At 38.0% G+C, this 20,934-nt stretch overlaps 1 protein-coding gene and 1 pseudogene across 5 annotated transcripts in view; both read right to left on the reverse strand.

Moving 5' to 3' along the window:
* Dock3 (dedicator of cytokinesis 3) overlaps positions 1–20,934 on the reverse strand; it is a 351,820-nt gene that overhangs the window by 316,178 nt on the left and 14,708 nt on the right. For all 5 annotated transcript variants that reach the window (XM_028895352.2, XM_028895351.2, XM_028895350.2 and 2 more), the window contains exon 2: positions 14,197–14,280. In XM_028895352.2, the coding sequence (XP_028751185.1) occupies positions 14,197–14,280 (84 nt within the window). The remainder of the gene's footprint in view (positions 1–14,196; positions 14,281–20,934) is intronic.
* On the reverse strand, positions 185–1,456 carry LOC114710999 (annotated as a pseudogene).

Raw genomic sequence — 20,934 nt, forward strand, 5'->3', positions numbered from 1 at the left:
AACTTACAAATGAAGAGATAGGTAGGTTGCAGGGTCTGGGAAAGACGCAGCACAGTCCGGTGGTGTTCTCTGGAGAACACTGCTCGGTCTACCTCCAGCGTCCAGGGTCCAGGAAACAAGAGAAGACAGCACATCCAGATCTCAGGTCTTCAAGGTCCTCTCTTGGCCCCGCCTTATAGGCATGACAGTTACAGAAGCCTCAATGGGGGTTGGAACTTCCAGATCAAGGTTGGAATGGCTACCCACTACATGCAACCCTATAGTCCCCTCATCACCACTGAAATCTCTCATAATTTGAACTACAGCTCTGTTACAGCTAACTTTTACTTTTAACTCAACTTCACATAAAATACTATCTAAAGCTACCCATCTGTTGGTTGTCTTTTTTTATCAAGGCTTAAAAAGAAACTTCAGCCAAAACGAAGATACGAAAAGCAAATTAGAGATATGAGAGACTAAAATAAACTGAAATGTCTCTTTTGATTTGCTGTCCCAAGCACACACTGGGCTAGTAGAAAAAAATGTTCTTAGTCTACACTGCTATTATTGAGGGTGAAATGTTTCATGAAAAGACAAACTGGGTGTCCTCTAAATCAGGTTTACAAAAAATTCTTACAACTCCTTCACTGACACAAGAAATACATAAAACATTTTACGCTGAAAAGAGCCGATCAAAGAGCTGCTACAAAGTAAGTAGAAAAAAGCAAAACAACAACAACAAAACAAAGAAAAAAAAAAGTAGAGTTGAAATTCCACTTAGAAAGTGTAGTATCAATGATAACCATAATGTCCCTTAAAAGTGATTTTAAGGCCTCTAAAATAAAATAAATAGGAAGTAACAAAATAAAGAAAAAAGTAGAAAAGTAACAGTAAAGCCAAGAGCTCTGAAATATTAACTGGACCTGTTTTGACTCTTCTAACATTAGCCCAATTTGGAATAGAAATGGCCCTATGCTATAAAATTTGTTTACTCAATTTGTAATTCTAGTGAGGATGACTGAAAAAAGTGAAGCATTTTTTTAAATGAGCAGAAATTTTTACTTATTCATTTCTTGTGTTTGAAGTACTCTTCGATGACATCCTTGGCTAGAGATTCTTTGCCATAGTCCTTAACCACTACCCAAGTGCAACCAACCACTTTCTGTGGCTTCCCCTTTCTATCTGTTTTACAGGGGTCTACCCATTCCCCTAGCTTCTTGTTGTCGTCAACTTTAATTAGGTTTATCTGGTGCTCAACACAAGTGCCTACACCAACTTGACATACATAGGCTCATCACAACTGGATGCAACCACAAAGATGGGCTTGGTGCTTGTCTAAGGCTTTGGCAGCTTTGCAGATGCCACAAGCTAGGCATCATGGTGAGGATGGTCTTAGCACCTCTTGTAGAGCAATACTGATGTTCACTACACCTCCTGCAGCAATGCCTTCCTCTGTCATGGTGGTGGATTACATGTGAGGCCACCACCTCCATTCAATTCAGCGGCAGCAAGGGGAGAGCAAAGTGAAGCATTCCTATTTCACTGCAAACATTACTAGTTACATTCACTAAAAATAATAAAGTTAAATACATTTAGTAAATATATAAAATTCAATGATGTATACTCAAAATCTACATTAAAATACTTAAAACATAAACTCTTTAAAACAAACAAACAAACAAACAAACCTCCAGGGTGGCTCAATGGGTAGAAAGGCTTGCTACACAAGCACAGCAACCTGAATTTGATCACTACATAAAAGTGGAAGGAAAAATTGACTCCACAAAGTTGTGCTCTAAACTCGACACATGCACTGTGGCATGTGTGCCCATACCCAAATACCACACTATGTTCGAGCACATACATGGATGGATACACACAATAATAAATAATTTAAATGTTATTTGTAACCAAATGTGATTAAAAATTAAGGTCTGAAGTCAAACTAAATTTCTGACACATAGATATTATTTCTTCTTTTATACTAGGGCTTTTTAATGTAAGAGTGTAAATGGTTACTTTTACTGCACTCTGACAGAATACCTGACAAAGCAGCTGTAGGGAGGATTTATTTTGGCTCACGGTTTGAAGAGACATAGTCCACTGTAGCAGGCACAGGACAGCTGGTCATACTACCTCCAAAGGAAGGTAACAAAAAATGTATGCATGCCAGCACTCAGCTAACTTCCTCCTTTTTCCCTTTTTGCTTCCAGACCCCAACCCATTTAGAGTGAATTTTCTCTCCTCAGCTAAATTACATCTCTGTAAAGACCTTCAAACACATACCTAGAGATCTCCAAAGTAATAAGATTAACCATCACAAAAAGTTATTTACAGCACAATTAAGCAATTGGGTCACAAAGAAAATGAGAATATTATAGGAAGCCATTTTAAATAAAAATAACTACATTAGGCTGAAGAGCAAGAAGCAAACCATATGTTTAAGAAGACCTGAGTTGACAATACTTCCAAAGATAATAAATTCATAAAAATAGTCTAAACTATTTAAAGGTCACTAAAGTACGAAAGAAGAAGAAACTGAGAACACTTAGGTAATCACCATACAAGAAGGAAGCACACCAGAGTGCAACAGTGATAGCATCAGTAAGTGCTCAGTGATGACTTAATGTGAGAAGAGGTGAGAGTTGTGTGGTTTACATTTGTCCTCTTAACTGTGGATTGTATTTTACTTCATTAATCACACCAAACACTTCATATATAAATTAAAAGTCACTTCAAATCAACTTGAAAAATTAAATATGACTTGTTTTGTTTGTTTCATTTTAATTCTGTTATATTAAACAAGCAAATAAATAAGAGAAATACAAATAAATAAAATCTATTTGAAAAAATATTCTTAGTCTTGGTATAAATATGAGATTAATTTGTGTGAAAGGCATAATTATTTAAACACATGCATAAAAATTGGTAATGGCTTAGTCTTATGCCACATTCTGCACTACAAGTTTTACCATGTATAATCTCAAATACTGATGAATATCACTTTGCTAAATATACGTTATTGTTTAGATTATAAAATGAACTTGATAGTCACCCAATGCAAGTGAAACCATACTATCTCATAGAGGCAAAAAGAACCACTACAATTGCTATTGACAGAGAGGCTGCAGAACAATGTGAGCAGTGTTAACTCAAAGAATGAAGCCTCTATACAGGCCAGGCTGTGAGACAATTAGCAGCCAAACCAGGTGCAAACCAAGCAAATTGGATCAAAAGTACCAAATGTAGCTCAAGGATAGTATCCCCTTCAACAAGTTTCAAGCCTTTTATTTCAAAGGTGTAATATATTTTTCATTGACAAAAGTAAAACAATCCAAACTTACTGACCCTTAACTACAGTAACAAATACCCATGTAGACAGAGATCACAGTAAAGCACAGATACTTAAAAAACAAATACAATCTCTTCTCCATCCCATAATTTAAGTCTGATTTAAATTTTTTGAAAAACCATCAGGCCTGATAAGATGGCTTAGCAGGTAAAAACATTTGCTGCATAAGTCTGGTGACCTGAGTTCAATCCTTAGCCCTATGTAAAGACAGAAGGAAAGAACTAATTCCACAACATTGTCTTCTGATCTCCACCTAGGCACCATGGCACACATGCCTGCATATATAGTAATAATAAAAAAGGATTTTTAGTTGTTTCTTTGTGAAGGATAGACTAGACTGCACATTCTAAAAGTCATGTAAGAAACCAACTGTGGATTTAAGGTCAAAAACAAAACCTACAACCTTTAAAAAATATTTTCTTACTTTGGTACGTCAATAAAAATATGCACAGTCTTCAAATTCTTGGCCTCTTTTCCAATCATATAAACTAATAATAAGCAAGAAAAAAAGTGCCAACCAATTAAAAACCTAAGAAACTTCTAGCAGAATTCAGCCCCAAAAAGTGGGAACATAATTATTCAGAAGGCTGACTTTCAAAATTATCTTTCCATTATTTTCACTGAAAAACCTAAAGAATAATCTTGTATATTTATTCACATAATTTAATGCTATTTTAAGTCTTCATTTATGACCTATTACTATAAAAGATGATAATCAGCAAAAACTAAATATGTATTCAAAAACTGAGATTTTCTTTCAAATGAGTCATTTTCTATTGAAACTATTCTGGAGAGCCCTAAACAAATTTGAACAATGCTGCCACTGATCAAGAAGATATTTGTAAAATTCTACAATGAAAATATCCTTAAAAATGCATTTGTAAGAGCTGGGTACATGGCTCAGTGGGTAAAGTATTTACCATACAATCAGGAAGAACTGCGTTCAGATCCTCAGCACCTAGTAAAATGCCAGGCACAGCAGCATTCATCTGTAATCTAAGCACTGGGGAGGCAGAGACAAGAGGAGCCCTGGACCAGCTAGCTTTGTCAAAATCAGTGGGCAGACCAGTAAGAGACTCTATCTCAAAAACAAGGTGGAAGAACAACTGAGGAAAATACCAGATGTCTACCTCTGGCCTCCACATGTACACACAAACACACACAAATCTGTGAAATTTCTGGTTCCTTCTCAGGTAAACTACTTCATGAAAATATAAAACTTAAAGTACATGAAAAAACTGATGAAAGAACACAAGCACAAATACCACAGATAGGACTTGAGGCACTATAATCCCTAAGAAAAGAACTGTGTAAAGGTGAGTTCCTCCATTCACCTGATATTGTTCTCTGAGGATATCCCATTAGAAAATGATAATCTCCCTAAGACAATGAGGTTGAAATTGAAGTCTACCAAAATAACTGTTGTCTTCAAGGATAAAATCCTGTAAGAAAGTGAATTACAGTCAATCCAAATTTTTGTATATAATCTCTACTCCTATGACTACCAGTTTTGTAAACTGGTAGCCATGGATGGGCTCCAGAAAAGTAGCAGCTCCGAGGCTTAAAGGCTAGGTAGACCCACTCTAAGAGAAAACAACACAGTGACTTCAACAGAAACTCTGCAAATCAAGTATTAATTAAGTGAAATGTATTGTTTTTACTATTGTGTGTATGGATATGATGTGTGGGGAGATGGGTGCATGTGTGCCACAGAATGTGTATGGAGATCAGAAAACAACTTTGTCTGGTTGCTTCTTTCCTTTACACAGGTTCCAAAGATTGAATACAGGTCCTTAGGCTTGCACAAGAAGCACGTTTATACATCCTGCCAGCCCAATTAAGTAAAATCTCTAAATGTTAAAATATCCACCAAACTAAAATTACCCACCTAGGGAAAACAATGACAAATTGAAAGGAGATTCACATAAGTAGAGGCGAAAAAAGAATGCAGCCAACCTGCTCTAAGGGAAAATTTTAAGATGGAAAGAAAATGATTCTGACAGAACTTTGCAAATGAAGAAAAAACAAAGGAAAAGCACTGGAAAGGGTTAATGAATGTGAAAGAAAATAAATACAAACAGAAGTAAAATAGACGATCAGAGGACTGAGAAGATGGCTCAATCCGTAAAAGCACTTGCCTCACAAGTATAAGGACCTGAGTTCAGATGCCCAGAACCCACACAAAAAGTCATATGTGGTGGTTCACATCTGCAACCCCAGCAAATGTAGGGTAAAAAGGGTCAGTGGAAGAAAACCCTGGCCCTGAGATCAGAACCAAAGAAACACACCCTGCCTCTAACCAATTCAGGAACTGAAGTCCAACCAATCCCTGAGCACAAAAACCAACCTATCCCTAAGCACTTAATGCAACCCATCTCAGAGCTTGTCCCAAGCTCAGGAATTGAGAAGCTACCAATCCCCACCCTGCAAATCTCTACCTTGGAAAGTTTCACCCCTAAGAAACCCTATATAAGGCCTGTTCAGTTTGGGCCTGCCCTTTTTCCACCCTGGCAGAGGTAGCCACTCTCCTGGAATCCTCCCTTCCAATAAATCTGTGAGCGAGGTTTGTGGTAACAACTTTCTTTCACTGGAGGGGAGCAGAGAAGAGTAACAACCTTTGCAGGAAGGAGCAGAGCAAAGCTGTAACAGCTCTCTCCAGAGTGGAACAGTGCAGGAGCAGAGCAGACAGAACACTTTGGCTGGGGAAACTTTCCCTTGCTAGAGCAAAGTGTTACACTCCAGGGAAGCTGAGCAGAGCTGTAACGTTTCTCCCAAGCAAAGCAGAGCAGAGAAGAACAGAGCTGTGACAACCTCTCTTGGGGAATCCTCCCCTGCTGGAGCAGAGTTGTTACGACTGCATTAGGGAAACCTTTCCCAGAGCAAGGACTGTAACACTTTACTGGGGAAACTGTCCCCAACCAGAACAGAGCTGTAACACTTGGGATACCTTTCCTTTCAGAGCTGTAGGTAATCCTTGGCTTCTGATTGTCAGGATACCTTACCTTTCCAAGCTGTAGGTATTCCTTGGCTTCCAACTGCCAGGATACCTTTCCCTTCAGAGTTGTAGGTAATCCTTGGCCTCCAACTGCCAGGATACCTTTCCCTTTAGAACTACAATACTTACAGCAATGGCAAGATGTGAGGCAGAGAAAGGTGGGTCCCTGAAAGCTTAAGTACTGATTATATAACAGAGCTCTAGGTACCAAAGAACCAGTACCAGAGGTTGTCCTCTGATCCCCATATGTATGTCATATACAGGTAAGTAAGTAAGCAAATAATTAATTAAGAGTAACATAAAACATAAGGGGAATATAATTTAATCACTATGATTGTCATATATTGTTGACAGTATAAAAGCATAAAATTAATGTAGACTCTAAAGCCAAACTGCATGTTTTACACTCTTAAGGCAGATGCATCCAACCTTTTGACAGCGTTGTCATCTACAAACGTGTTGGGCCATATTCATTAGACATCCTGAGTGACAAGTACAGGATACAGGCTGCAGGTTGGACACACTTGTTCTAGAGTAACCACCAAGGGAAAAATAAAGCACAAAAGAAGAATGTAAGAACCAAAGGATAGAGAGCTAGCTATTCCACAAAAAGACATCTTCTGGACATAACATGGCCACTGAACTCATGATGTACTGCAGCTGTGGTTACATGCATGAGATTGGTCCTGTCAATATTTCATCATGGATAAGAGAGGGGCTCATTGGGCCCTATCCTCCTCTGAAGTAACTACTGGCAGTCAATGGTTACTAGAGGAGGGGTGTCACTTTCTTGAGTAGTGTTAACTACCCACTGATAAGCTGCTCCAGTAAATAACCTTCCATTCATGTTTGTGCAAGATAGGCAACTCAGTAGATTGATATCTCTCTCTCTCTCTCTCTCTCTCTCTCTCACACACACACACACACACACACACACACACACACACACACACACACACGTGAGCGCGGATAGATGGACAGACTAACAGACAGGAATTAAAGTGGGAGAAGTCTTGTTGGAAGAAGAGTTTCATCAAAAGGAGAAGAGATAAAAGAGGAAAGGAATTGAAAGTGACTAAAATTCATTATATAAATGTATAAAACTGCCAAAGAATAAAAAATTAAAAAATAAAAGAAATCTCAAAACTTCTACCACAGCAAAAGAAAGACAACCACCAAATGAGATACATTTCATCCTCAGTCCCAGTACTCATGTCTACAATTTCCTATGCCTTTTGAGCATGGATGAGATTAGTACTCAGCTATTTCTATTAGCACCTAGGGTCTCAGCTATCTCAAGTACGGTGATTCCACTCTTTCAATCCCTTCTCAACTTTCCATATCCTGTGGATATATTTTTACAACCTGTATTTCATTTTTGTAGTGCTTTCAAGAGATAAAAGTAGATGTAGTTACTCAATACGCCACTATAAACCAGGTATGCTGATGCATGCCTTTAGTCCCAGCACTCAGGAGGCAGAGACAGGCGGATCTCTGAATTCGAGGCCAGCCTGATCTACAAATTGAGTTCCAGGACAGCCAGGACTATAAGGAGAAAAACAAAAACAAAAACCTCCACTATAATCCAAAAGTTTCCAAACATTCTTTTCAACACAGTAGCAAATTTGTATCCTTATAAAGGAAGTTTTTACTTGCTCAGAGAATTCCAAATACTTTTTGATAAAAAAATCTCAATATTATTTTAAAAATAATAATATGATATACCAAGGTCCCTAATAACATGACAATATTCATCTGGGTGGTATAAACTAAAACCTGTTTTTACACTGCCTGTTGTTAACTTATAGCCACAAATAGCAAAATGAATTAAAGATCTGATGCAAAATCCATACCTTCTTTTCTGAGTTTTGATAGTAACATTCAAGGAACTATAACAGAACATTTTTTTTAGAAATGCCAACTATGGCATACCTGAATATAAACTGAGATTTTTCAAATAATAGCAAAAGGATATTAGTTTATTTAGTCACCTAAAATTTCCATGAAAACAAATTGCACTCATTTCTTTTCTTCTTGCTGTGACAAAACCTGACAAAAGCAATTGAAGGAAAGAATGGTCTATTAGGATGACAATTTTAAAAGGAATTCAGTCTATCATAGTGGGAAAGACATGATAACAGGAGCATGAAGAACGCTGGCTGGTCATAAAGAAAAAAGAATGCTGCTATTTAGCTCACTTCCTCCTTTTTATTCATTGGAGAATCCTGGCCCACAGAATGGTGCACTCACATTCAGGGTGAGTCTTCCTTCCTAACTGCTCTCAAAGCAGCCTCACAAACATGCCCAGAATCATTTCAAGGACCTATTTTAATTATCTTACAGAAGGAAAATTTGAAGACTAGCAAGATTATGTTCATTGCCCTAAAATCATCCACAATAAAGCTATATACAGAACTCTGGTTTCTCAAGATCCATTTCACTATCATCTCCAAATAGTCAAAGGTGTATACAAATGAAAATACAAGACAAAAGAACTTCTAAACACAAAGGATATCTATCAGGTTGAGTGGCCAGGAGCCATTCATCAACTCCCATGAAAGACATGAGAGATTATCAATGTCACTTTGAAGCTCTAATAAATTGGATTTCAAATATACACACAAAACTGTAACACAAATTAAAACCCTCCTCTGCCCACCAGAGCCTATCCTCAAGCTTCAGGAAAAAGTAAACAAAAGCCTATATAAAATTTCAAACCCTGGGGCTTCTTTTTATAATAGTCCATAGTCTATTACTAACTTAAATTTACATCAATATTTATAATGCTTAGATCTCTCTGGATAAAAGAACTCTTTAACACTGGCTTACTTAAGGAATCATTTGTTCAATACTACTTTAGAAAAGACTATTTGTGTGAAATTTTATCTATGACATAGTTCAGAAAAAAAGATTTATTCTCTCCAGCTTGACAGTAGAAACATTCTTACAGAACAGCCAGTGTCAATTTTAAGACTATAGGCAAGAAAAGAACACACAACTAAGTCCAAAAATACTAAGAGAAGTAGAAGGCAAAAGTGTTAAGTAGAAACTGGAATCAAATGAAAAATCTATAGCAGAAGTACATGAAAGAACCAAAGTCAAAATAGGTTATAAATCATGAATCAGTCTAAAAAGACAACAGGCCTGGGATCTATGTACTATTCCAGATTGGGGGATTGGGGGGAAATCTCTCTCTTCCCAGAATATCTTATAGCGTAGATCACAGGGAGACATCTTTTAATATCTATCTCTCTCTCTCTCTCTCTCTCTCTCTCTCTCTCTCTCTCTCACACACACACACACACACACACACACACACACACACACACACACACACACACACCCTACATACAAAGAGTGAGTGTGTGAGTGAATGTGAGTTTTCCCACGAGTGCTATACCACATATGTGGAGGTCAGAGGATAACCTGTAAAAATTGGGTCTCTCCTTCAACTATATTGATTCTAGGAATCAAACTGAGGTCATCAGGCCTGATGGCAAGTGCCATGTCACTGGCCCTGGGGAGTCATCTTGAGATGGTCTTGTCTTAGACTTTTAGTCATGAGCCAGAGGTCTCTGTATATTCCTATCTCTAGAACCCATAGTAAATATCAGTTTACTGAGTAAGTGAACAGGTGTCTTGCCTTGCAAGTTGGTTTGCCTACAGGAAAAATTCTGAAGAAATTAAAAAAAAAAAAAGACACTGAGAGGTTTATGTAGAAGTAAGTATGTCTGAGTTGCATACGGGAACAAAGGTTGCTTTCACTTTCAGACTATGAACTAGGGAAACCATCTGTGGGAGCTGGGTAGTAAAGCAAGAAGTGATCAAATGTGACTGAACGTAGGAGCTAAATCTATAAACACCAGAGTCTGCGAAGTAGTAATGTGCAAACAAGTTGCCATTATACTACCCTCCCATTTTCACTGTGCAAAGTGGTGACCCTATAGCATCACCCTATCTGTCTCCAGCAGGCATCACAAAAGATGTCAGAAACAGATAGGTTTGCAGGGTCAGACTGCTCTATGAGTGTGAAGAAAAACAATACTAGGGTAAATTGCTGGGGGGAAAAGGGTAGTGCCTCTCCTCCTATTTGCAAAATAACTGAGAAATGTCATAAATGGCTCTAGTAACAAATCATTACAATGTGACCATTAATCTTCACTGTCAGTCAATTTGGCTGAATTTAAATCACCATGGACCTGTTGGTATGTCTATGAAAATATCTCCAAAAAGAGGTGAAGAATGAAGATACACCCTAAATGTTGGTAGCACCATTCCACATAATGGGGTCTTGGACTGAATAAAAAGAAGAAAGCTAGTAGATCATTGATCTCTGTGCTTCCTGACTGCAAATGCAATTTGAGCAGGTACTTCACGGCCCTAGGGTCATGATTTCCCTCCATGATGGACTATACCCTCAAACTGTGAGCCAAAATAAACCCTTCCTCCTTAGATTAGTTGATAAAGTATTTTATCACAGCAACAAGGAAAGTAACTAATGCACAAGTTTCAGGGCTGAGCACTGAGGAAAGGAAGCCACCATAGCCTGAGTTCTTACAAAGGACACACAGCCTGAGAGGTCACTAGAAGATCATGTGTTCAGCACAGATTGAGAAAACCATTCTTTCCTATATAACTAACCTCCTTGGCACACAGAAGACATTTACTTAATTTCATATAATTTTATTTTTACTAAGTTTTGTTAGACCTATTTAGCTCGAATACATATACACATAGATGTGCATTTTTCTTATTTTTCTTTTCTCCTTTAAAATTTTTTACTTTTTTCGCCGGGCGTTGGTGGCGCACGCCTTTAATCCCAGCACTCGGTAGGCAGAGGCAGGTGGATCTCTGTGAGTTCGAGGCCAGCCCAGTCTACAGAGTGAGATCCAGGAAAGGCGCAAAGCTACACAGAGAAACCCTGTCTCGAAAAACCAAAAAAAAAAAAAATTTTTTTACTTTTTTCTTTTTCCCTTATTCTTCAAACAGATCTTTCTCTTGTCATCTTCCTTCTTATTTCCTTTTTTTCACTAGCTTTTAAAATATTTCATCTTTATTACTATTTAGTTTGTTGTTTATTTTGCCCTTTCTTTGCTATTCTTATTGGTATTGTAAAGGTTCTTATTTTAAATTAATCATTACTATTTTCACATCTTGTTTATTCTTATGATGTAGTTGTCACTGTTTATTTCTTCTGAATAGTGTTAGGGATGAAACCCAAATGCCTTGTATATGTTAGGTAGGGACGTTGCCACTACATCACACTGTGAATCCAACTGAGAAAACTCATCTAAATCCAGGCAAGTTTCATCTTGCATAGATCTTATCACATACTTTCATACAGAGACACAAAGAGAAAGAAATTTAACTTGGATCTTCTACAAGAGTAGTAAGTGCTCTTAACTACAGACCCATCTCTTCAGCCCCCTATTATTTTTTTTTCTTGTGCTTATTCTAGGTTCTTGTTTTTGTAAGACCTTAATAATGCATTTAGTTAATGTCTTGTTTTTTGTTAATGTGGGCACTTTAATAACTATAAAGTTCCCTCTTAGAACTTTCTCTACTGTATTCCATACATCTTGGTGTGTTGCATTTAATTTACTTCTATAATTTTTCTTTTTTTAATTATTTTGGCTGGGCAGTGGTGGCGCACGCCTTTAATCCCAGCACTTGGGAGGCAGAGGCAGGTGGATCTCTGTGAGTCCGAGGCCAGCCTGGGCTACAGAGTGAGTTCCAGGAAAGGCACAAAGCTACACAGAGAAACCCTGTCTCGGGGGGGGGGGGGGGGACTATATTTTGATCAGAACATTAAATAACTAAGTATGATAGAAAAAAAGAAAATTGCCCTCTATTTTTCTTTTGTTGTTTTTATCAAGAAGGAATGTTGACTTACACTTCTAAGAAAATTTAAAATGAGTACTGCACTGGAGATAATTTTCCAACAAAGTATACTACCAAACTTGTATGTTTCCAGGGACTAGAGAAATGGCTCTATAATAAAGGGCACTTGTTGCTATTGTAGAAGGTCTGGCTTAGTTTCCAGTATCTACAGGGTGGTCCACAATTATTGACAACTCCAGTCTCAGAAGATTCAATGCCTTCTTCTGATCTTTGAGGATATCAGGGGCACAGGCAGGCAAGACATTTATATACATATACTTTTTAAACATCTAATTTAAGTCTGGTGGTAGTAGCACCACATACTTCTAACCCCAGCACTTGAGAGGCAGAAGCAGGCAGATCCTTGTGAGTTCAAGGCCAGCCTGGTCTACAGAGTGAGTTCCAGGACAGCCAGGGCTACACAGAGAAACCCTGTCTCAAAAACAAACAAACAAACAAAAAATCTAATTAATTTTTTTCTTAGTAAACTTGAGTGTTTCCAAAGTCATGTTACATTTACAAACCCTCATAATAACAGCCCAACTGGATCAGAGTGTCACTTCCACATACCCACAATACAACATGTGTATGATACACGTGTGTTTGTTCATTTGTATGCAAATCTTCATGCAGGTGCACTGGTTCAAGTGGTTGTATGTGCTGTATGAGTATGCATATGGAGGCCAGAGCTAATATAAGGTGTTGATTCAATCACTCACCACTTTTTCTTCTTTTATTTATGTGTTTGGATATAGGCATGTGAATGCAGATGCCCACAGAGGCCAGAGGTGTTGGATCCCCCTGAAGCTGGAGTTACAGGTGGCTGTGAGCCTAATGTAGGTGCTAGAACTAGAACTTAAGTCCTCTGTAAGCTCAGTGCCTGTTCTTAACCACTGAGCCATATCTCCAGCCCTCACCACCTTATTTTTTGAGACAGAGTCCCTCATTAAGCCTGGAGCTCAGATATTCAGCTAGACTGGCTGGTCATTGAGTGATCTGTTTTGTCTGTGCCCCATTGCTAGGGTTGCAGACATGGTGCTGTACCCAGCTTTACATGCTGGGGATCCAAACATGTGTGAGCAGTAGGTACTTTAACATCTGAGCTATCTTTCTAGTACCCTTTTTTTTTTTTTTTTTTTTTTTTTTTGCTAATGCTTTGATTCTGTATTATTTCTAGTTTGATTTTATTTCAGGGTTTTAGAATATATTTTCAGAATGTACAAATTTCATAGTAAAAATAACCACATATATAAGAGAAAAGGACATTAGTTGAATCAAACTTCACTGGAGCATCGTAGTGGTTTGAATGTAATTGACCCCCATAATCTCATAGGGAGTGGCACTATTAGGAGGTGTGGCTTTGTTGGAGTAGGTATGGCCTTGTTGGAGGAAGCATGTCACTGTGGGAGCAGGCTTTGAGGTTTCCTATTCCTATGCTCAAGATACCGCCCAGTGTCTCAGTTGACTTCCTGTTGCCTGTAAGATGTAGGACTCTCAGCTACTCCTACACCACCAGGTCTGCCTGCATGCCACTGTGTTCCCCACTATGATGATAATGGACTGAACCTCTGAAACTATAAGCAAGCCCCCTCAATTAAATGTTTTCCTTTTAAGAGTTACCGTGGCCATGGTGTCTCTTCAGAGCAATAGAAACCCTAACTAAGACAAGCATATATTTGGTCTTATTACAGCTGAAAATATCTAGAATAGATGACAGAAAAACAAAAAAGAACCAATTACAATTCACTCAAATGCAGATTTGTAAGACATTAAAAATAACCATTTGACATTATATGTAAAATTAGTATTCTGATGGCCAGAAATGTCTGTTACTACATTAAAGACAAAAACTTACACTTTTAGGGAAGAGTTTATAACAGTATTTAATATGGTTAATAATGGCGTCACAAGATTGCTAAAAAAATCTATTAGCATAACTAATACTTCCATAACTAATCACTATGTATGTGTTTCATAGGCCCACACTTACCTTCACATTTTTCAAGAATTTGAACTGTTTCTCCTATTTCTAAGACCAGTCCTTGAGGGACGGATCCTCGAAAGCTGCATATCACTAGAAAAGCAAAGATAAACATATCAGTTAGTATCTTTAACATACTTATGGTCAGAGTCATTGAATTAAGCAACTGAATGTTCAATATAAACTCTCCATTATTCAACAATTCCTGTTTTAATGTGTAACAGTCAATATTGTAAAAGGTAATATCATTAAGTCAGAAAGTTACATACATTGTGGCAAAATTATTCCTGAGTGGTGGCATGTGCTCCTATATAAAAACATTTCATGTACAGAAACTCTTCCTGTCCCCTAGCATGACCTAGGTTCATAATATCCTTTCTGAGCAAATGTGTTAGTAATCCTGCTTAACAGACTGGCCAAGTTGCAGACCAAGAATTCAGGCCCAGTAACAGAACAGAATCTATGGATAAAACTCAAGATCTGCTATGACAGGTTAGCTGCTGAACACTATTATAGACTACAAGCTGGCCCAACTTCCATACCAGTCCTCATGACCCTTTTTATGCTAGACTAGCCTCCAAAGACCTAAGGGATGATCCCAGCACTAAGCCAGCCTCCAAGAAATATGGCTGAAGACCAGTTTCAGGTTCTAAGCCACAATTGGAAACTAAGGCATCAGACCAACCCCTAAGAAAAGAATCCACCACCCCACATGTTAACCAAAGCACAAGACCAGGTCATCCAAGAACTCCACCATCAAGGCCACCTACATAACCTGCCAAATGACCCACCCAAACTCTTAAGACAGAGAGACTGATAGTGTTTGCCAGGACACAGCAAACATTAAAGACTAAAGAAAGAAATACTTATTTCTTCAATTTCAGGCCAAAGCCAAAACGGTCACAAATAATCAGGAAAACATAAAACTGCCACCAAAGGAACAAAACAAAGCCCCACTGTCTGACTAAATACACAGAACTAGATATGTGACACAACTTATAATTTCAGCACTCAGAAGGTAGAGGTGTGATGAGCCAGACATAGATGAAGATATTCTAAAGAGACACACCTGTGTCCCTCACTCTATGACACTACTCAAACAACAGACCTCAAGAAACTGGAATTCTCCAGGAATCTCATGCTGGGAAAAGAGAAAGGCTAAAGCCTGGCCCAGCCAAATTTTTCTTCCAGAAAATAGAAGACAATGATGGGTGGTTCTTATTCTTGTTGGTGGGAAAATTTGGAAACAGACTCAGAAGAAAACTCAAGGACCATGTTGGAGTTTGAGAAAGGGGAAACAAAACTGGCTTGATGGTCTAGAGGTATGATTCTTAGTTTGAGTCCAAGAGAAAAGGGAAACGGAGCCAACAAGCTAAACAGATTGCTGTTGGGGGAAAAGAGAAAACCAGTGTATTACACACACACACACACACACACACACACACACACACACACACACAAAGATACTGAACTTAAGGTCTCTGATTGTTGGACTATTAAACTCAATATTTACATTTGTAGACAGAATAGTCTTATGATATAGACATAGATATATTATACTATGTAACTCGGACAATACAATATGAAGAAAAATGCTACTGGAGATTGTGTTCACCTATTGGTTTTATATATGCATATTTACTGCTATCAGCATCATTTAACAGTTTCAACATCAATTTGAGAGCTTGTTTTTTCCTCTTTGCTTTCTGATAAAAGAATACCATTCTTGTGATACAGGCATTAGAGCAGCAGCCCTCCCCATCTCTGCCTGAGCAATTCCTCTATTTTTCCCTTTGTTCAAATAGTTACATTTTCTTGGTATATGAAACCTATTGAAAAATGGTATTGCAATAGACTGCTATTTTACATATTTAAAATTGCAATGCTGTGTCTTCTCCCTTCTGTTATGATTCTGTGCTTACAGAGTTAGATGAGCTATATGTAAACTCTAAAAACAAATTAATATTGTTTAATAATAAAACACTTCAGCCGGGCGGTGGTGGCGCATGCCTTTAATCCCAGCACTCGGGAGGCAGAGCCAGGCGAATCTCTGTGAGTTCGAGGCCAGCCTGGGCTACCAAGTGAGCTCCAGGAAAGGCGCAAAGCTACACAGAGAAACCCTGTCTCGAAAAAAACCAAAAAAAAAATAATAATAATAATAAAACACTTCTAAAATTAACATTTACTTATCTTCATTAACCTGTGTCCTTTAATTTTAAAGTCTACAGTTTTAACTTAAATTCATCTGTTATCCATTTAAACCAAACCATGGATACTTCTCAGAAACAGCTGAGGTCTACCCCTCCTTCCTTTTTTGCCTAATCTATTTTATATAAATGTCCAAATGACTAGAATTGAATGCACTCTCCAGTTCAAGTTTATACAGCTAGGTAAGAAGTATCTTATAGGGAGAGCAAAGCAAAAGCTTTCTTACAAAATCCGATTTCTGTAAGACTGTCTCTGTAGTTCATACTATCAACTTTTCAATCACTCTACCCTAAGACTCAACAACATTTTAGTATTTTGACCTGTTATTTGGTTTGGAAATGTTGCTGTAACTGTGTATCTTGAATTATCATCTCAGTGCAGTTATGATTTAGGAGATTTCAGTAGAAATTATAAGGTGACAATTCAACCAATTTGCAAGTTTTCATTTTGTCAAACTACTTAAAAAATATCACTCAATTACAAACTTCATCTGGTTATTGTTACAGGAAAAAACCATAGTAACTTTTTTTAACATTTTGATATTTGTAAAAGTCTTAAAAGTAATCATGAGTTTAAAAATTAGATGTAATTCAAGCTTTCAAGATTCAAAATGTAAGTAACAGATGCCCAAAGTACATTTAAAAATTGAATTTTCTTTTCTAGTCATCCACTAACCATGTTATCAACAGTTGAGAATCCTAAGGATGTTGAGAAAGTTGACTGTTCAGTTTCTTGGCTCGGAAAATACAGATGGTTATTTTAAAACTGTCTGTTAGAAACCTGAGAAAAATATAAGGCAGTCTGTGCACCTAAATAGTTACATGCCATCTTATGACATTTTAAAACTTAAGTATGACTACTGTTCTGCTAATAACAGTTTATGTTTAACTTAAAAGACAAGATTTTGTTGGGGTTTTTTGTTTGTTTTTTATGCTTCAGACTTGGGCTACTTACAAAATTACCTTAGCAAAGCTGAAATCCATTTAAGTATCTCTTTTTGTTAAAGTCCTTAAAGAACTGCTTATAAGCAACTATCTTAAAATAATACCCTGTCAATGGTGGGTGGGACCACTCCTTGACAAGACTTTACTCAGACAGCCTAAAGCCCTGGCCCTCTCCTAACACCTACACTTCATGTCAGGGCTCACATGATGGGTCACTGTAGTTTTTGTCCCTCTTTTTTTTTTTTTTTTTTTTTTTGCTTTTCATCATTAATTGGGCTATTCTAATTGGTATACTGAAAACAGGAGGCTGAACCTGGCTTGTTGGGGCAAACTGTGACCCTAAGTATGATAACAGAGGCAGAAAGATAGTTGAGTTCAAGCTAGTCTGGGGGACAGAGCAAAACCTTATCAAAAAAAGAAAACCAAAAGAAACTGAGACCTACAAACTGCCTTACTGATCCAAAATAATCATTACAGGTTCATACCTGTAATTCCAGCATGAGGAAGATGAAACACTAGGAGTTAAGACTATCATAGGCTACAGAGTGATGTCCTGTCTCAAACAAACAAAAAAAAATATTATTGTTGTTTTGTGTGTGAGAGACAGGGTCTCACCATGTAGCCCTGGCTTTCACTATGTAAACCAGGCACTCTGGCCTCAAACTCATAGCAATCTACCAGGGTTCAAGGAACCCTGCAGAAGAGACAGAAAAGAGTGTAAGAGTCAAAGGAGATGGAGGACACCAAGGAAACAAGCCTTCTAAATCAATAAGACCCACGCACATATGAATCCACAAGGCTCTGTGAGCCAGCATGCACAGGGCCTGCACAGGTCTGCACCAGATGGGGTCCTAGAGCCGAAAAATGTGGACACATGCCCCCATCCCTAATTCAGAAGCTATTACCAATTGATAATCATTTGCAAATTCTCCAAGGGAGTCTTACCGGAAAAACAAACTATTCTTGGGGTGGGCTACATGCCCAGCAAGAAATGGTCAACAGAAAGCGAATTTAACTTCATCTTTGGGGGTTCCTTGTCTCATAATGTCATTTCAGGGCTTTTTTTTTTTTTTTTTTTTTTTTTTTTTTGGTTTTTCGAGACAGGGTTTCTCTGTGTAGCTTTGCGCCTTTCCTAGAACTCACTCTGTAGCCCAGGCTGGCCTCGAACTCACAGAGATCCACCTGCCTCTGCCTCCCCATTTCAGGGCTTTTTCTTTCTTTCTTTTTAATTTTATCTTATTTTTATTTTATTTTTTGGGGTTTTTTTCTTTACTCATCTCTCATACAATACACCCCAAATGCAGCCTCCCCTTCCTCCCTTCTTCCCAGTCTCCCCCATATGCACTGTTCCTGTTTCTCTTCAGAAAAGTGCAGGCCTCCCAGTGATATCAGCCAAACATGGCATAAACAAGAGGAAAAAGGATCTCAGTCCTTTCGGCTAAGGAGTTGGAGAGGTAAGAGGTGGCCATAGTTTGTTCCTTTGTCTCTCTGATCTTTCAGCATTTACACCAATATCTGGCTCTGGGTTTTTATTAAGACCAATTAGGATTCATGCGACAGAGAAATAAAGTACATCTAACAACCAGCACTAAGGCAGTTCATGAATAACAAGTCAACACTGCAAGATTCTTAAAGAAAAACTATGCACAGAGAAGTAAGAACAGTCTCAATCACAAGCATGAGGAAAAGAATAAATCTGATGAGAGATGAACAAAGAGGAAGGAATCCATTATGTCCAACACAGTCAACCAGCAAACTCCTAACACTACTAAGGGGAAAAAGAAAACAACCAAAAACAAGCCAACAAAACGATAAAAAATTAGTAAGCATCTCTCAATAATAACCCCCAAATGTAAATGGCCTCAATTTACTCATGCAGATTGAGTGACTGAACTAAAAACAAGATCCAACTGTCTGTTATCAAGAAACATGCTTCACTGACATGGTAGTTTGAATGAGAATGACCCCCACAGGCTTCTGTGCTTGAATGCTTGGTCCCTAGTTGACTGAACTGTTTAGGAAGTATTAGAGGTGTGTCCTTGTTAGAGGTGTGTCACCAGGAGTGAGCTTTGTGGTTTCAAAAGCCCATACTAGACCGTGTGTGTGTGTGTGTGTGTGTGTGTGTGTGTGTGTGTGTGTGTGTGTGTTTGAGAGAGAGAGTTCCTGTGTCCTCTCTCTTTGCCTGCTGCCTGGCAGATCATGATGTAAAGCTTTCAGATACTCCTTTAGTGCAATGCCTGTCTGCTTCCTGCCATGATGATCAATGACAACACTCTGAAACTATATGCAGGCCACCAATTAAATGCTTTCCTTTATAAGAGTTGTCTTGGTGATGGTGTCTCTTCACAGCAATAGAAAAGTAACTGGTTAAAAAAAAAAAAACCACCCACTGTGTACAGAATACACATCTGAAAAGCCTGTGGTATCTTCTTTAAAACAGAAGACTTTATTCTAGCCCATAAAGCTGGCCTTTAACTCACAGAGATCTGCCTGCCTCTCCCTTTGGAGTGCTGGATTAATCTTACCTGGCATGCACCACTTGGCTAATAAATAAATAAATAAATTAATTAATTAATTAATTAATTTATATTTATTTTATGTATTGAGTATTTTGCCTATATGTTTATATGTAAACTACATATATGCAGTGCCCAGAGACCAGAAAAAGGCAACAGATCCCCTGGAATTGGAGTTGTAGATGCTTAAGAACTACCATGTGGGTGCTGGGAACCAAACCCAAGTCCTCTGTAAGAACAAGTGATCTTAACCATGGAACGACTCTGCACTCCTTTAAAGTACTTCTTAACAAACAGAAAATGTTCAAAATAATTTATGTTTACTCAGATAATTGAAGAAAACTAGAAACCAATAATAAGAGAAATTACAGAAAGTAAACAAATATTTGAAGATTAAACAATATACTCTTGAATGGCCAGTAGGTCACTGAAGAAATCATGAAGAATATAAAAAAAAAAAAAAGTCCTGGAATTGGGACTAGAGAGATGATTCAGTAGTTAAGAGCATATACCATTCTTACAGTGGACCCAAGTTTGGTTCCCAGCACCCCACTTCAGGCAGTTCACAATGACTCTAGCTCCAGTAGGATCCAATGCTTCTGGCATTTGTGAGCATTACACACGTGTGCACACGCACAGACACACACACACACACAGTTTAAAAATAAAACAAAGCTTTTTTTTTAATTCCTAGATGAAATCAGACAACTCAGTAGGAACAGGTGCTTCCACCAAGGCTGACGATCTGAGTTTGATCCCTGGAATGCTCATGGTGTAAAGGGAGAACCAACTCCTTTAAGTAGTCTTCTGACTTCCACATGCACACAATGGCAAATGCATGCCCACAAACATATGAATATAAAAGTAAATAAATAAAATGTAAAATACTTGCCAGGCGGTGGTGGCACATGCCTTTAATCCCAGCACTTGGGAGGCAGAGGCAGGTGGATCTCTGTGAGTTCGAGGCCAGGCTGGTCTTCAGAGCAAGTTCTAGGACAGACTCCAAAGCTACACAAAGAAACCCTGCCTTGAGAAACCAAAGAAGAGTAAAATACTTATAATTTACTAATACTTATAGA

This window comes from Peromyscus leucopus, chromosome 7, assembly GCF_004664715.2.
Source record: "Peromyscus leucopus breed LL Stock chromosome 7, UCI_PerLeu_2.1, whole genome shotgun sequence".
NCBI classification, from domain to species: Eukaryota; Metazoa; Chordata; class Mammalia; order Rodentia; family Cricetidae; genus Peromyscus; species Peromyscus leucopus.